Source organism: Equus asinus, chromosome 5 (assembly GCF_041296235.1).
Source record: "Equus asinus isolate D_3611 breed Donkey chromosome 5, EquAss-T2T_v2, whole genome shotgun sequence".
Lineage (NCBI taxonomy): Eukaryota > Metazoa > Chordata > Mammalia > Perissodactyla > Equidae > Equus > Equus asinus.
In genome coordinates, this window is record NC_091794.1 from 68,145,918 (window position 1) to 68,164,873 (window position 18,956).

At 38.1% G+C, this 18,956-nt stretch overlaps 1 protein-coding gene across 4 annotated transcripts in view; it reads right to left on the reverse strand.

The window, feature by feature from the left end:
• The window catches only part of PRKAA2 (protein kinase AMP-activated catalytic subunit alpha 2), a 75,788-nt gene that overhangs the window by 47,841 nt on the left and 8,991 nt on the right, over positions 1–18,956 (reverse strand). The window contains exon 2 of one of the 4 annotated variants that reach the window (XM_070509823.1): positions 17,970–18,056. The exons of 2 other annotated variants lie outside the window; for them this stretch is intronic. Coding sequence is in view for 1 of the 2 variants with exons in the window: in XM_044770879.2 (XP_044626814.1) it covers positions 17,970–18,093 (124 nt within the window). In the remaining variant the exon portion in view is untranslated. Of the gene's footprint in view, positions 1–17,969; positions 18,111–18,956 lie in introns of those variants that run through there. One more of the 4 variants, XM_044770879.2, reaches the window with a different exon arrangement.

Genomic DNA, 18,956 nt, shown 5'->3' on the forward strand with positions numbered 1-18,956 from the left:
TTACGTTGCTGATTTCTGTCATTCAGGGTTGAAACTACATAATACACTATTCAAAATACTTTAAAACTCACAAGTTTTAAAATCACTTCAAATTTCCAATTTTGCTGAACTGTCATCCATGAACTAATGGAGATAAATTATAATTTACAGCCCACACAATTTCTTGGATTAAAAGTGTTCTACAAACTTAATACCTATTACTGGTACATTTTGTTTTTCCTAACTTACAACCAAATTACACAAAACACTCTCTAAAGCTATGGAATTTTATGGGGGAAAAAATCCATACTTACCCAATCTATGCCTTTTTAGAATTTTACATTTGATAAGGTAAAGAGCTGTCATAAAGAAGAAAGAATGAAACTGACTTAGATTGCTCCAGAAGCAGAAGTGGGAATAAACGATTTCAACTAACACAGTCATCTGCTCTATGAAACCTCTCATGACCACCTTTTTCATCACTCCAGCCTAGATTGAAAATTTCCTTTTTATTTTTTAAATTTATTTATTTTTTGGTGAGGAAGATTGGCCTTGAGCTAACACCTCTTGCCAATCTTCCTCTTTTTGCTTGAGGAAGATAGTCGCTGAGCTAACATCTGTGCCCATCTTCCTCTATTTTGTATGTGGGATGCCACCACAGCATGGCTTGATAAGTGGTATAAAGGTCTGAGCCCAGGGTCCAAACCCGCAAACCCTAGGAAGCTGAAGCAGAGCTTGTGAACTTAACCACTACACCACTAGGCAGGCCTTGAAAATTTCCTTTTTAGTGTAACGGCTGTACCCTGAGTATACTTCTTTCACAGGATGTGTAACATGAACATTTACTTCATTCTCAGTTCATCTCTCAATACTAGATGGAAAAGCGTTGGAGGTCAGGTACCTTGTAGTGTTTGTCTATTGCCAGGGACACAGCTCCTGACAATAAACAGTAAACCAGGAGAATAGGGCACAGGGAGGTTAAGAATTTGCCTACAATCATTCAGCTATGAAGTGGCAGGACTGGATTTAAACCTAGCAGTGTGCACCATCCAATATTCAAACAGAGGAAGTTCAGGCCTTTGTCAGAATTAATATAAGATAAACTCCTGCATTAAGCAACAGGTTGGACTAGATCAAACCTAATTCCCCTTCCAACTGTACGACTTTTCAAATTATATCTCCAGTGATCATTCCACACCGAAGGGTAGGTCTTTTAAGCCACTCTAGCCTCCTGGTGATTTTAGTTGCCATTTTCTGGATGCTTTCCAGTTCTGACACATTTTTCTTGATGCACAAGATGCAGGATTTCATTTAGCCACATGAAGTCCTTGTAAATACAGAGCTGTTTTGCACAAAGACTATAATTTTTCAAATTTCCAATATGATTCCCAATGGACTCCAGCATTTTTTACCACAAGCACAGACCCTATAATTTTATGAGTATAATTTAGAACACTTCTCTTATACATTATTCAATATTAATTCATACAAAATACTTCTTACATTCAATGTTAATATCATATAATCTAGATCATATCTAATGAAGCAAAGAAAATGAACAATTAAAAAATAAAGTACTGATTATTTTAGGCCAGAATTATAATCTATTTATCTTCCAGGCTCAAACAAAGCAAAGAGTTGGCAAAAGGTCCTTCTGCTGCAAAGGTTACGGAACTATTGCATAATTTGAACTATGTCAGAGAAGAGCAAGCTGCAGTCCACAAAAAGAACTGACTATTTAATTTCACATGCTCCACAGGACCAGTAGGTGAGCATAGCACTTCCCATGCCTACACAAAGTCCCTGACCTATACACAAAATTTGCTTGCAAATCACTTTTTTGGAACTTGAAAAGTTTTTATCTCATCGTAATCATGACATTCATAGTGCTAGGCTCCCAGGAAATTATTAGCTTCTAAGTAAAATCAAGTCTATCACCATATTACCAAAAATAGATAAAGGAAGTTTTTTAAAAATTTCAAGGTATATTGGGGATGGTCTGACTTAAATTTAGGTTACAAAAAAGTACACTAAATCCCTCAGGAGGGCCTCCAAGCGAAGGCACAGCTCTCAGTGCAAAGAGATGGGCATCATCCTTCGGAGTGCCTACAGGATTCAATTTGTCACCCAGATTTTTCTCAGAAACATGCACACAGGTAGTAAGCTCCAGTGTGAGGTGTAGTGGGGGTTATTTAAGGACAGTTAATGATTCTTTCCCACAACCCTGGGAGAGACAAGTAGCAGTGGTATGTCTACAAGCATGCACACATGCTAAATATTTTACATACATTATTTCATTTTAATCTCATAACAACCTGATGAGGAAATTTTATAGATGAGGAAATTGAGGCTTAGAGAAATTAAGAAGACTAGTAAGGGACAGAATCAGTATTTAAATCCAAGTCTGCCTGGGTTCTTACTGATTACATTACACTGAACCCCACGTTTACCTGACAAAAGACTTAACTCATAACGCCGGAAACACCACTACTATATTAAAAGTACTATAGAATCTAAACACCATACATAATAATGATTTGGGGTTGGGAGAGTAGGACTCAGAATTCTAAGGTGAGATGCTAGGGACAGAGCTCTTCTAAGGACAATGGAATTTTTTACTGCCCCAGTTCAAGGTTCCTCTCATGGTTCTAAAAATCTTAGGATGAGATCTTGAAATTGGCCCTAGGTTTAAGGAGTAGGGGGAAAAGCTGGGGGCAGGAATGAGAGAAGTGGGGAATGGGCATGGCTAAGTTCTGGGACCTGAGGGAAGGCACATTTATCAATCCTCAGACTGCTCCAGAATCTCCTTTTCTGTAGACTCCAGGATTAGAAACCCTTCTCTTCCCACTGGTAATTGTTTTTGCCCAGTGTCATACAATATGAAATACTTCAGTAGCAGGAAAGATTAGTCTTCTGTACACCCTCCAGTTGCAAGTAAGGCAAGCTGAATGAAATGGAAAGTAAACGGAAGATTCAAGAACTTCTTATGATGGTGTTGGACAGACGTGCTGGGAGCAAGGTCATATTATGACACCACACAGAATGGAGGCTCAGATACTGGGAAGCTGGAACCAATCCTATACTGGCAGTATGTTCTGTACTTGGTTGGAAAATTGGGATGAGGGGATAATTAGAATGATTTATGTAATACTGGAGGCTTGATACAGTCTTATACATATACATACAGCATTTATGTAAGACATATTTAGGCATCTGCTCACCTTTCCAGTATCACCTTTCACCATTCCCTTACCTCAAATGTTACACTTCGGTCATTTGGAACTACTTGGAATTCCCCCATAAGGTATGTGCTTTCTCTCATTTCCAAAGTTAACATATGCCTAGGTCATGTTAAGCATTCAGTAAATTTCAGTGGAATTTTATGCAGTGGAATAAATGAATGTTGTTAAACATGTGAACCATTTGTGTTCCCCAATCGCCAATTTCCAATATTCCACATGTATAAGTCTCACCTGTCCTTCAAAATTCAGCTCAAGTACCATTTCTCCAGTAAGCATTCCCTAATCACCACTTCGGGCATCCCAACTTTTAGGACATACACTTGAGACACGAGCCCTGAAAACATCGAATTTTGAAAACCAATGGAGCTCACATCAAGAGACCCACAGGACTCTAGCTATCTGAGAAACCGCCCTTAACAGGCTCGTGCCCTCGGACTCACTCACCTCAGGGCCCAGCCCAGATGCAGACTTAGCTCCCAGATTTAAAGTGCAGTAGGCTCACCTGCTTATAATAAAGCATCAGCCTGATGGCCAGGCATCTGATTTAACACACACTTCTAGGAGCCTGCTGGAACACTCTCCCGGAAGGAGATGGCAGGTGCCGTCTTCGCGCTTTCCTTTTGCTGTGCTCCGTACCACCAGTATTCCCTGGAAGGGAGCTGTTACATGTGTCTGGTACTCCGAATTTTGTGGCTGCAGCCTGGGGACACCTCTTGATCACCTGGCTCTGAAAGCCAGCGGAACCTGCACTCCTGGTGCCATAGGACTGCAATAACTGGTGTCACCCAGAAAGGAGCTCATACCCCTGTCTGGCACCCCAACTTTTGTGACTGCTTCCAGGAAACACCTCTACATTGCCTGGCTTTCATAGCCAGTGGGTCTTACACTCATGGCCCCACAGGTCTGTAACCAGTGGAGAAAGAGTCCTTAAACAGCTACCACCCCCAGGGCACAGCAAGAGTCATCAAACCTAGGAACTCGATCTTTCTGTGAAGCAGGCCTGTTAGGCTAACCTTCGTGACTGAGGCTTCAGGGACAGGCTTCTAATTAAGCACGCTTCTTGGGGCTGACTGTAATCCTTCCCAGAGGCCTTGGAGGACAGGTGCTATCCTCACACTCACCCTGTGCCGCACTCCAGAACATAAGTGTCTCCTTGTAGGGAGCTCTACACACATCTGGTGCCCTAATTTGTATGCCTGATACCCTGGTTTTTGCAGCTTCCACTCACAGAACATCCCTTAATTGCCTGGCTCTGGTGGCTGGGGGGTGGGGGGGAGGCGCGGGGGGCTTGCATTCCTAGGTCCCACAGGACTGCAGCAATCAGAGAGCTGGTTCTTGGTGGGGCACCACCCCCAGAGCACTGCACAGACAGCAAACTGAGGCACACTCTCCAGTCTTTCTGTGAAGGAGGCCTCTACGCTTGTCTGGAAGCTTCGGCCTGAGGGGCAGGCTTCAGGTCTGACACACATTTACTGGCCTAGGGAGCTGCTCTGAAGGAACATACGCTGCAGATGCCATCCTGGGGCTCTGCCTCTGCCTTGTTCAAGCTCGCCAGTATCACTCAGGAATGAACTTATATACTCATCTGGAGCCCCAATTTCTGCAACTGCCATCCAGGGACACCTCCAGATCACCTGGCTCTGGTGGCCAGTGAGGTTTAAGCTTGTGGTCCCACAGGCCTGTAAATCTTTGCACATCTTTAAAAACTGCTGCCTGAGGGTCTGGCTTCAGTCAGCCTAAATCTAGGTGCTGAGATCTTCCCCTTTGGAACACTGACAGGTCCTGGCACATCCTGAACTACTGAGAGTGATTAAAAATATAATAGGCTGCTGGGACGAGCACAAAAGTTTGAGAGACAACCAAGAGCTGAGGCAGGCTTGAATAACAAGGTTCATCTCCTACACAAGGACCCTCCTTCAAAACTGGGAGAGGTGGCTGTTTCATCTACTGTATAGAAACCAACACAGAGGGTCAAGCAAAATGAAAAAACAAAGTAATATGTTCCCAATTAAAGAATAACACAAAACATCAGGAAAAAACCTTAATGAAACAGAGATACTTTACCTGATAAAGAGTTAAAAGTAGTGGTCATAAAGAACTGGGGAGAAAAACTGAGGAACACAATGAGAACTTCAACAAAGAGATACAAAACACAAAAATGTAGCAAACAGGAGCCACATACTGAAGAATACCATAACTGAACTAAAAAATACACTAGAGGGGTTCAACAGCAGACTAGATGAAGCAGAAGAAAGGATCAGTCAACTTGAAGCCAGGGCAGTGAAACTCACCCAATCAGGGCAGCAAAAAGAAAAAAGAATGAAAAAAGTGAAGATAGCTTAAGGGACTTATGCAACAGCATCAAGCAGACCAACATCCACATTATCGGAGTCCCAAAGGAGAAGAGAGGGAGGGGAAGGAAACACATATGAAAAAATAATGGCTGAAAACTTCCCTAACCTGGGAAAGGAAATAGGAATCCATATCGAAGAAGCCCAGAGAGTTCCAAATAAGAGGAATCCAAAGGGACCTACACCAAGACACATTATAATTAAAATATTAAAAGTTAAACACAAGGAGAGAATATTACAAGCAATAAGACAAAAATAGCTTCTTACATACACGGGAACTCCCATAAGACTATCAGCAGACTTTTCTGCTGGCCAGAAGGGAGTGGCATAACATATTCCAAGGGCTGAAAGAAAAATACTTCCAACCAAGAATATTCCACATAACAAAGTTATCATTCAGAAGTGAAGGAGAGAGAAAGAGTTTTCCAGACAAGCAAAACGGTTCATCACCATTAAACTGGCCTTATAAGAAATGTTAAAGGGACTTCTTTAAGCTGAAAAGAAAGGGTACTAATTAGTTACAAGAACACATATGAAAGAATAAAACTCACTAGTAAGGTAAAGATACAGTAAAGGTAGTAGATTCATCACTTGTAAGGCTAGTATGAAGGTTAAAAGACAAAAGTAGTAAAAATAACATATAAATATATGATCACAATAATTAGTTAAGGGATACACTAGATAAAAAGATATAAAATGTGGCATCAAAAAAATAAAACAAGGACCAACCCCAGCAGCCTCCTAGTTGCTCTGCTTCAGCAGCCTGGGTTCGGTTCCCAGGCACAGACCCACACCACTCATCAGTGGCCACGCTGTAGTGGTAGCTCGCATAAAAAAGAGGAAGACTGGCAACAGATGTTAGCCTAGGGGGGGATCTTCCTCAGCAAAAAAAAACAAAAGCGAAAAACATAAAACATGAGGGGTGAGCAATAATGTTGAGCTTTACAATGGGATTAAACTTAAGTTATTATGAACTTAAAATAGACTTATAGAAATAAGTTGTAATATGTAAGAATCATGGTAACTACAAAATAAAAAGCCTATAGTAAATACACAAATGATAAAGAGAAAGACAAGTAAGTGTACCACTAAAGAAAGTCATCAAACCACAAAAGAAAAGAGCAAAAGAAGGAACAGAGAGGAAATACAAAACAGCCAGAAAACAATTAACAAAACGGCAATAAGTATATACCTATCAATAATTATTTGAAATGTAAATGGACTAAATACTCCAATCAAAAGACAGAGTAACTAAATGGACTTAAAAAAACCAAGACCCATCTATATGGTGCCTACAAGAGACTCACTTTAGATGTAAGGCCACAGACTGAAAGTGAAGAAATGGGAAAAAATAATCCACACAAATGGAAACCAAAAGAAAGCTAGAGTCTATACCTAGACAACATAGACTTTAAAACAACGACTGTAACATGAGACAAAGAAGAGTGTTAAATAATGATAAAGGAATCAATCCAACAAGAAGATATAACATCTGTAAATATTTATGCACCAAACATAGGAGCAGTTAAATATACAAAACAAATATTAACAGACCTAAAGGGAGAAAGAGCAATACAATAATAGTAGGACACTTTAATACCCCATTTACATCAATAGACAGGTCATCCAGACAGAAAGTCAATAAAAAAAAATTGGCCTTAAATGACATGTTAGACCAGATGGACTTAACAGATATTTACAGAACATTCCATCCAAAAGCAACAGAATACACATTCTTCTCAAGTGCATATGGAACATTTTCCAAGATAGCATACGTTGGGCCACAAAACAAGTCTTAATAAATTTAAGAAGATTGAAATCATAATCAGCATCTTTTCTGACCACAATGATATGAAACTAGAAATCAATTACACAAGAAAAACTGGAAAATTCACAAATATGTGAAGATTAAACATTATTCTACTGAACAACCAATGGATCAAAAGATAAATCAAAAAATACCTAGCGACAAATGAAAATGGAAATGTAACATACCAAAATTTATGGGATGTAGCAAAAACAGTTCTAAAATGGAAGTTCATAGACATAAATGCCTAACTCAAGAAACAAGAGAAGTCTCAAATAATCTAACTTTACACCTCAAAGAACTAAAAAAAAAAAAAGGTAGAACAAAGAGATTCCAAAGTTAGTAAAAGAAAGGAAATAACAGATCATATGCTAACATTTTGGACAATCTAGAAGAAATGGATAAATTCCTAGAAACATACAACCTATAGAGACTGAATCATGATGAAGCAGAAAATCTGAACAGACCAGTAAGGAGACTGAATCAGTAATCAAAACCTCCCAACAAACAAAACTCCACGACAAGACAGCTTCACTAGTGAATTCTACCAAATATTCAAAGAAGAATTTACACCAATGCTTCTCAAAGTCTTCCAAAAAATAGAATGGGAGAGAACGCTTCCAAACTCCTTTTATAAGGCCAGCATTAACCTGATACCAAAATCAGACAAGGATGCCACAAGAAAAGAAAATTACAGGCCAATATCACTGATGAAGATAAATGGAAAAATCCTTAACAAAATAGTAGCAAACCGAAGTCAACAATACATTAATGATCAAGTGGGATTTATTCCAAGGATGCAAGGATGGTTCAACATCCACAAATCAGTCAATGTGATACATGACATTAACAATTAAGGGTAAAAAGTCATATGATAATCTCAATAGATGCAGAAAAAGCATTTGACAAAATTCAACATCCATTTATGATAAAAACTCTCAACAAAGCAAGTATACAAGAAACATACCTCAACATAATAAAGGCCATATATGACAAGCCAATAGCTAACATCATGCTTAATAGGAAATGCTGAAAGCTTTCCTCTAAGATCAGCAACAAGACAAAGATGTCCACTCTTGCCACCTTTATTCAATAATTCAACAATTCAAGTATTACAAGTCCTAGCAAGAGCAACTAGACAAGAAAAAGAAATAAAAGCATCCAAATTGGAAAGGAAGAAGTAAGACTGTCACTATTTGCAGATGACATGATATCATATATAGAAAACACTAAAGACTCCACAAAAACTGTTAGAGCTAATAAATGAACTCAGTAAGGTTGCAGGATATAAAAATCTGCTGCATTTCTATACACTAATAATGAATTATCAGAAAGAGAAATTAAGAAAGTAATCCCATTTACAATTACATCAAAAAGAATAAAATACCAAAGAATAAATTAAACCAAATAGGTGAAAGACCTGTATGTTGAAAACGACAAGACATTAATGAAAGAAACTGAAGAAGACACAAACAAATGGTAAGATATTCCATGTTTATGGATTGGAAGAATTAATACTGTTAAGAATGTCAACACTACCCAAAGCAATATACGGATTCAATGCAATATTTATCAAAATTCTAATGGCATTTTCCACAGAAACAGAACAAACAATCCTAAACATTGTAGGGGAACACAAAAGATCTCGAATAGTCAAAGCAATCTGGAGAAAAAAGAAGAAAGCTGGAGGCATCATGCTCCCTGACTTCAAACTATATCACAAAGCTATAGTAATTAAATCAGTATGGTACTGGCATAAAAATACAGGTATAAATTAATGGAACAGAATAGAGAGCCCAGAAATAAGCCCACACATATATGTCAATTAATTTATGACAAAGGAACCAAGAATATATAATGGGGAAAGGACAGTCTCTTCAATAAACGGTGATGGGAACATTGGACAGACACATGGATAAGAATCAAAGTGGACCACTGTCTTACACCATACATAAAAATTAACTCAAAATGGATTAAAGACTTGAACATAAGACATGAAACCATAAAACTCCTAGAAGAAAACATAGGTGGTAAACTCCTTGACATCCACCTTGGCAATGATTTTCTGAATTTGACACCAAAAGCAAAGGCAAATAAGAGCAAAAATAAACAAGTGGGACTATATCAAACTAAAAAGCTTCTGCACAGCAAAGAAAACCACAAACAAAATGAAAAGGAAATCTACTGAATGGAAGAAAAAACTATATTTGCAAATCATGTATCTGATACGGTGTTAATATCCAAAATATATAAAGAACTCATGCAACTCAACAGCAAAAAAAAAATGATTAAAAAATGGGCAGTAGATCTGAAGAGACATTTTTCCAAAGGGGACATACAGATGGCCAACAGGTAGAGGAAAAGACGGTCTACATCATTAATCACTGGGGAAATGCAAACCAAAATCACAATGAGATATCACCTCACACCTGTTAGAATGCCTACTATCGAAAAGACAAGAAGTAATAAGTGCTGGCGAGGATGTGGCAACAAGGGAACCCCTGTGCCTGGTTGGTGGAAATATAAATTACTGTAGCCACATGAAAACAGTATGGCAGTTCCTCAAAAAATTAAAAACAGAAATACCAAATGATCTGGCAATTCCACCTCAGGTATTTATCTGAAGAAAACAAAAGCACTAATTCAAACAGATATACGCATCCCATGTTCACTGCAGCATTATTTACAATAGCCAAGATATGAAAACAATCTAGGCATCCATTGATAGGTAAAGGGATAAGGAAATTGTGGCACATATATATATACACACACACACACACACACACACACACACACATATATATAATGGAATATTATTCAGCCATAAAAAAGAATAAAATCTTGCCATTTGCAACATCATGGATGTACCTTAAGGGCATTATGCCAGCAACTCAGACAGAGAAAGAAAAATACCATATGATCTCTCTTATATGTGGAATCTAAAAATATATATGTATTAAAAAAAAAAAGCTCCTAGATACAGAGAATAGATTAGTAGTTGCCAGAGACAGGGGGTGGAGGGTGGGAGAAATGGGTGAACTGCTTTTGAAGTTTTTTTTACTTTAAATTAAAAAAAAATTATTGGCTGAATATCCACATGCTTGGTGTTCATTAATTCCTCTAAAAAATCACTTCACAATAAGCATGGCATTGTAGTTCTATTCTTGGATATTTTCCCACTGAAAACATTGCCAGGTTATTCTTGCCATGTCACCTGCTGAACAAAATTGCATAGATTTCACTATGAAGCATTAGCCATACTACTCACCTCTATTGATATATTTAACCCAAAGTCATACTAAAAACACCTTCAAATTGCTCCTTCTCTTGGAAAAGGCACCCTTGGCTCTAGAATTGCATATTCTTTCTATACGATGAAGTATCGTTTGTCACCTTGCTCCTGATACAACTGCAATCTGGGATATTTCTTTACAAGTCAAAGCATGAAAAGCTTTTTCTGTACTTTATTTTTAGGCCTAAGATCTTGACAAGAGAAAACACAGTACCATGGGGTTGACATGGACAGAAAGGTGATTATCTCTTTAACACAAAGCAGTAGTGAACAAGTAATTCATATTTATCCATTTGATTCCTACCGGAGAGAGCTCAGAATCACCAAACTTCAGAGGCGAAAAGGATCTTAGCTGCGACAAGTCAAATCCACTTGCTTATAAAAGAGGAGACAAAGGCTCATACTATTGGGCTGAACCAGGTCCCTCAATGGGGCATTGTGTAAGTACATCATATGTCTTTACTGAGCATGTGAAAGGCCAGCGTTAGAGGAGGTATCATCAGATCAATGATGATTTCTGAAAGCAAACCTAGAAATTTCAAAAAAGCAGAATCACAGCCAATGTGTGCATTAGCCTCCATGCCTCAGATTCTCTCTCCCCTGAACTTGGATTCATTCAGGGCTTTCTTCTGGAGGAATCTCCTGTGACCCCGGCTGTGGCACGAGTCTTTCTTGCAAGGAAAGCAGACTACAAAACTCTCTCCCCGGGAAGTCACAGTAAAAAGCACGGTTGTGGAAAACCACATTGATGCACAGCATTTAAGTGCACGTTTCCAAAAATATTAGTACATACATAAAAATAACATCTGGAAGAAGATACACCAACTATCTGCAGTGGTTTTATGTGGAGGATGGAATTACGAGGGACTTTCCCTTTCTACATATTTATTTCTGTGATGTTTGGGTTCTTTATGAAAAATCTGTATTACTTTTTGCTATGGACTGAACTGTCCCGTCCCCATCCCCAATTCACGTGTTGAAGCCCTAACCCAGTGTGACTGTATTTGGAGACAGGGCTGTGAGGAGGGGACAAAGGATAACTGAGGTGATAAAGGTGGGGCCCTAATCCAGCACGGCTGGTGTCCCCACAAGAAGAGCAAGACACCAGAGCTTGCGCTCCCTCCGCCATGTGAGGACTCAGTGAGAAGGTAGCCCTTATCAGGAACTGGATCAGCCCGCACTTTGATCTTGGACTTCCCAGCTTCCAGAACTCTGAGAAATAAATGTTGTTCAAGCCAAAAAGAAAAAAGTATTGACAGAAGAAGGAATAATCATCAGCACCACAGAACCACAATTACAACTTACATAAAGTCTGGGCATTATGGAAGAAATTACATGTCCTCCAGGAAAACACATTTGAAAAAGAGGAAATTTCGATGGTCAATAAACATATGAAAAGGTACTCAATATTAATAATCATCAGGGAAATGTAAATTAAAACCACAATGCAATACAGTACCACAACATGCCCACCAGAACAGCAACAACAAAACACAGACGATACCAAGTATTGGCAAGCACGTAGACTAAGTGGAACTTTTATATTGCTGGTGGGGGCGTATTAGTGCAAACAATAGGGAAAAGCGTAAATTGGTGCAAAACACATAACTACTAAAACTGAATATGTATGCTCTGACTCACTGATTCCACTCCTAAGTACACAACCAACAGAAATGTACACATAAAAAGTTCTCGGGTGCTTTGAGATCTTTATAAAAAGTTCTCAATTCTGCTGGTCCATAGACTCACACCTTAAGTAGCAAAGACTCAAGAAGTAGAAAGAAAAGCACAAGGTACTGTAGAAAGGAAACTAGCCAGAGTGGGTCCACAAAGGCAGGATCAAAGGACCAGACGATTCTGGGGCCCAGGAAGTAGAGCAATTTGGGGAAAGGTGGCTACGACAGCAACAGAAAGACAGCTCTTGCTGAACCGCAGATGATGACAATGGTAATGGTAATGAGTGCGACTACCTACCAGGCACTTTTGTGGGTGGGTGTGTGTGTGTGTACATGCGTATTAAGCACTTAATATATATACTTTTCTTATTTAAACCCTACAAGGGTTCTTACAGAGAAAATTGAGCCTCACAGAGTTTAAGAAACTTACCCAAAATTCCTATCAGAAATTAGTACTAGAGCTGTGATTCAAAGCTATATCTTGCTATCTCCAAAGCAATTCTCAGGGGGAAAAAACTTGCTCTCTATTCATTTCCTAAGAGATCTGAAGAGTCCTGTTGCCACTTGTTAAACGATGCAAAAATAGACTGGAAACAGCACTTGGACTAAAAAGAACAATACGACAAAATCCTTTTCTCAAAAGTACACAATATAGTCCAAATATAACCTGAGTTTTTTAACCAAAAGTTATACTTCAGAAAAAAGAGATTCTTCTCAAAGCCAAGTTCTCATAAACCTTCTATATTAAGAAAGCACTTTCTAAGTTATTTTGGACAACAAATGACTATGCATAAAAGACACATTTGCCTAAACATGTATCAATCATTAGCGGAGAGAAAACATTTGATGAAATCAGTTAAAAAAAAGATATTTATCAAGGATATGGTAATATAATTATTCCTCATAAATAATTCCATACTTAAAAATGTAGAGTATCATCCTAAATAAGCCTTTTAAAGATTCACATTTAAGAAGCAGTATACTGTGTGATTGCAACATTGTGAAGCTCATTAAGTATAACCCTACAAGACAAATGAAAAACCCAAAGCTCTAATGTTATATTAGTGGGTACCTGTTATAGTACTGTACACAGATTCAAAATAACTTAAATGAAAATGAATATGGTACTCTAGAAAACCATGGTCGACGATTCAAAAAGTAACCCTAGTAAAGACAAAAATCTGAAATGTGACGTAGAAAAAAAACAGTACTTCTAAAATATTTAATGATATGATTTTAAATGTTTATCTAAAATAGCAATATATCATAAATAGAAAAAAAAGACACATGCAAAAACGTTTAAAGCAGCATTATTTATAATAACCAAAAAGTAAAAACTACTCAAATACCCAACAATAACAGAATGGATAAAGAGCAGAGTCTTAATGTAATACCATACAGCAATGAGAATGAATAAATTACAACTGCACGCAACAACGTGGATAAATCTCACCACACAGTGTCCAGTGAAAGTCAGCTCACAAATCCGATTCTGTTTCCATAAAGTTCAAAAATAGGTGAAACTAATCCGTCGACGGTGGTTACCCCTAGTGGGGGTGGAGGACAGAAACAGTAACTAAAATGGGACACCACGGGGAGCTTGTAGAATACTGGTCCTCTTTTGTGTCGTTAGTAGTTTATATGGGTATGTTCAGTCTGTGAAAATTCAATGAGGATTTATGCAAAAAAAATCACTTAGAATGCATGTACCTCTTTGTATATGTGGCACAATACAATAACAAAGTTAAGAAAGAATGTGTAGATGACACTATACCCACACTTAGGCTATGACAAGCGAAGGGACACCCTATGCGTCAACAAGCAGGGCCCTCGGGGCATCAGCCACCCTTCCTCATTTTTATCAAGAGCCTTCACTCTGGGAGTCAGGCGAGTCATCTGACGCACATATGTTCTGGCCCGTCATCACCAGACGCTGCCAAAATAACATAAGGCTCCTTTCTTCTTCACATATGCTGAAACAAAACAGTCTCTTCGCTTTTTTCCAAATTTCCTTCCCCTGAAAGTCCTTTACAGTTCTCTACAGGATAGTTCTGAACAGGAGAAAAGGACGGTATTCCTTTCAATCTACCACTGATTAAACAAGTACTATTAAGCACTTGATATACAAACCTTATTTAATCCCCAGAACTCTAGAAAGTAAATATTATTACACCCAGTTCCCAGATGAAGAAACCAGGAATTAGAGAACAATCAGTGCGTGGCAAGATGGTATATGTGCCTCCAACACCCAAGTTCAAAACACACCACTTTACCTCTAACCACCAGGCTCTCCTGATTAGAACATATCAACAAGGCTCACTCGCAGGTTTATCCTTTCATCTCCAGCATTTAGGAAATTAGGGCATAGTGAAGGGATGGAGTCTAGGAGTGACAGATTAGGGGAAGAGGGACAATGGATAAGAGTAATCAAGCAGTCACGCACCGCATAGCGACGTTTCAGTCAACAACCGACCACATACAACAGTGGTCCCACAAGATTAGCACTATACAGCCCAAGTGTGTAGTAGGCTACACCATCGAGGTTTGTGTAAGTACACTCTATCTTGTTCGCACAATGACGAAATTGCCTAATGACACATTTTTCAGTACGATTCCCTGTCGTCAAGCAACACATGACCATAGAAAAATTACTGTGTTCAGTCAACATGCAGGCTGAGGTAGGGCTGTTGCCTTTGCTATGAATCAGATATACTAAAGTTGTTCACTAAGAGCTGCCAAATGTCAAGAAAATAAAATACGGACTGAAAACGGTCCCATAATACAATAGGTAACATGCACTGGATTTTTACTGAGAGCACAAACTCACATACCCTGGAAGACCTTCTCCTCCCAGGTGTTTTTACTCTCTGTTGGTCTGAGTGTTCATCTGCTCACTCAACATTTAAAAAATATTTTTTGAGTATCTCATGTGTACTAGGCACTGCTCCAAATGCTGAAAATACAGGTAAAAACGGAAGGTGCATTTGGGTGGAGAATATCAACAATATATAAGCATACAATATAATGGTGATATAGTGGCGAAAAATGAAAATAAAGCAGAGCACGAGTGAGAGAGGGGAGGGAGAAAAATGGGCTACTTTAAATAGATCGGGAAAGGGCTGAGGATGTGATCTTTTAGTAAAGACTTGTCCTACAGCTAACTTCTTTGAGAACTGATTACGTGATATGCTGTATTCTACTTTATTTTTAAACCTTGTGTTTATACTGGCTTTAGACTTTAAAATTCTTTAAAGTAACTTTAATATACTTTAAAACTTAAGTCAATCAAGAACTCCACAGGAGAATCAACTTACTTTTTACATAATCATTTATGATGAACCATTTACACAGAATCAAAAAAACAGTTTCCCCGTATAAAAGAGATTATTTAAAACTGCTAGAGAAAGCATCAGCATTCAGGTCAGAGATAAAAGATTTGAAAAAGATGTTTACAGCTGTCCTCACTCCAGATGAATGGTAGAGTCTTCCAGAAACAATCCCAAAGCTTCTTAAATCATCCCCTCTCTGTCTTTGCAACTCTGGTCCTTACGTGTCTATTTTCTTTCTATGTTTCTCTTATTTGACATGCTTTGTCTCTTCCTTGTTCACTCTTTCTTTTCCTGTCTTCAGACACTTCCCCTTCTATGCCCATCACCTGCCCCCAATTGAATAATTTTTTGCAGTTGAATATATTTACTGAATATAATTTTATGTTTCATAAAATTTCTCTTTAAAGTAGAGCTGTAGAATGATTTAGAGCTCTCTCTAAAACAAAACGAAAAACAAACTGTTTTTTAATCTCTAGTGCCATTAGGTTTTCATTTTAGTGGATACCCTAGAGATCACAACATGCATCCTTGACTTACTAGAATCGAATATAAATTAGTATTTTTACCATTTCCTGGATAATGCAAGGACTTTAGAACACTTTAATTCTATTTTTCCTCTCCCACTTTTCCTGTTTTTGTATTTTATTCCTACATTATTTTAAATCTCACAAGACGTTATAATCTTATAGAGTAGTATCTCTTTAGTCACCCACATATTTACCCATTCTAACGGTCTTCATTTCTTCTTGCACTCTTGCTTCTATCTGGGAGCATCATTTTCTTTCTGCCTGAGGAAGTTTCTTTGGGATTCCCTTTACCGTGGGTCTGCTGGTGACAAATGCTCTCAATTTATCCTTTCTGGAAAATGTATTTTGCCTTTATTTTTGAAGGATATTTTTGTTGAGTACAAAGTTAAGTTTGACAGCTTGTTTCTTTCACCTCTCTGAAGATATCACTGCACTGTTTCCTCTCTTTCACTGGTTTTGCTGAGAAAGTAGCTTATTGTTGTTCTTGCGAAGACAATATATCTCTTTTACCCTCTGGCTACTTTTACGGTTTTTTTCCTAACATTTTCTCCCATCTCTGCATAGAGAGATGGAGTCGACTTCAGTATAGGAAAGTCTTAAGCAAAGGGAACAGGTTTTAGCATTTTTTCAATGATGTGCCTAGGAATAGTCTTCTTGTATTTATTCCGTTGGGGCTTACAGAGCTTCTGAATTTGTGGCTTGACATGTTTATCAGTCTCGGTAAACTTTCCACCATTATCTCTTTAAATATTTCTTCTAACCCATTCCCTCTCTCCCCTCTTTCTGGAATTGCGTAGTGCCCACTCTGTATGATCATCAGCGGTCCTGGGTTCCAAATGACACTCATACTCACAGGACACAATGAGTAGTAATCTAACATGAGTTTTACTTAACTTTTTGGAAAGATTTAGGACCAGAAACACAGTGTATCAATATGGCAGAATCAAATACATCAACAGAAGTCCTTAAAACATGCGTTGCTTCCCAGACCCCTCATCGTACAGGGCAGACTAGGTTGTGGGGGATGACACCCACAAGGGCATAAAATCTACTCCAGCATTCCTAAATCCCAAAAAAGTAACCACATCATATACCAGCCCATTCATGCAACTCCTAAGCTTCCCACAATGGGTGCACTGAGTTAGAAAAGACTCCATAAAGGGAAGCTGGAGGTCTGTTTCCCTATAAGTTTTATACTAGTAAAACAATGTAGTAGTAATGTAGTCCACTGGAGTATTACATGTCCATTCATAATCTTCCCAGTCCAGATGTAATTCACCAATCACAGGTAATGTTCACCATAAATACCAGTGTTTGGTAACAGAACTGAAAAACCACATTTATCTTGATATATGTCCAGAGAAATTGTATTGAAAGAAAGTAAACCTGAGGTCATCTTTCCACAGAAAAAAACTTATGCCTGCAATTAACCTGTTCTCTACAGGTTCCAACAATATTTATGTTAGACTTTTCACTGTGTTCCCATATGTCTCTTATAGTTTCTTTCCCCATTTTGTCTCTTGATGCTTCAGTCTGGATACTTTCTTCTGACTTACCTTCCAGTTCACCAATCCTCTCTTCAACAGAATCTCATCTGCTGTTAAACTATCCGCACAGTCCTAACTCAATTATCGTATTTTTCAGTTACAGAATTTCCTTTGATTATTTTTTATAGATTCCTATACTATGTTAAAATTCTCCATCTTGAACATATTAATCACCGTTATTTTAAAGTCCTTGCCTGATAACTTTAATATCTGAATCACCTGTAAGTTTCTTTCTTTTGTCTTGGCCTTGTCCTCCACAATGTTGAACTCTGTGTGTGATAAGCTGTAGAGGCTCCAGCTGATTTTCTTCTCCACCAGAGAATAAAGATAGGAGACAGATCATCTTAATAAGTCTTGAATTAAGCTGATTCTAGGAAGGATTTAAATCTTCAGGGGGTTGCAAACAAAAATCTAACAGTTTACCAGGGACCTTCTTGACAAGCTGTGAACTCTAACTGTTGTCTCTCCATGACTCAAACTGTGCTTAGCTTTTCTGACTTTTAGCCACTGCTCTCAAAATCTGCCATTATTACAAATGAGCAAATGACTTAAAGAGAAAAGCCAAACAAAATGCCAGATTCCTCCAATGCATTTTTCTTCTCACTGGGTTACTGATCACTCAAGTCTTGGCTGCCTTCAAATCGATTTTTCAATTTTCTCCAGATTTTCTAATTGTTCTTGCCTAGAAATTGATCTGATACAAGTTAGAGGTCATATCCAGGTGTAGAAGTCAATCACACTAGAAAAAATGTATATGCAATAATAGAACATTAAAGTTAAAAAGGACTTTAAAAATTATCTATGTCAGCCTTCCATTCAAACTAGGAATTCTGTGATGACAATCTGGATAAACAAGCATCCAGTATCTAAGTAAATATATCAATGACAGAAATCTAACTGATTTGTAGTACAAACTGTACCACTCCTAAACAATCTCCTTGATAGAAAGATCCTCATTATTCTGGATTATAATTTGCCTCCTTGAAACATTCACCCAATAGTCACAGTTCTGTCTACCACAGCATCACTGAATATGGTGACTCCTTTTTCCAGATGACGGTACTTTAGCTATTTAAAAACAGCTATCACACTTAAAATACGTTTTCTCATAGTCAGAAAAATATCACATTTCCTTTACTATACCTCATATGGCGTACTTTTGGGGCTCCCCTAACTGTAATGATCATTCTCTGAGATATAATTGGT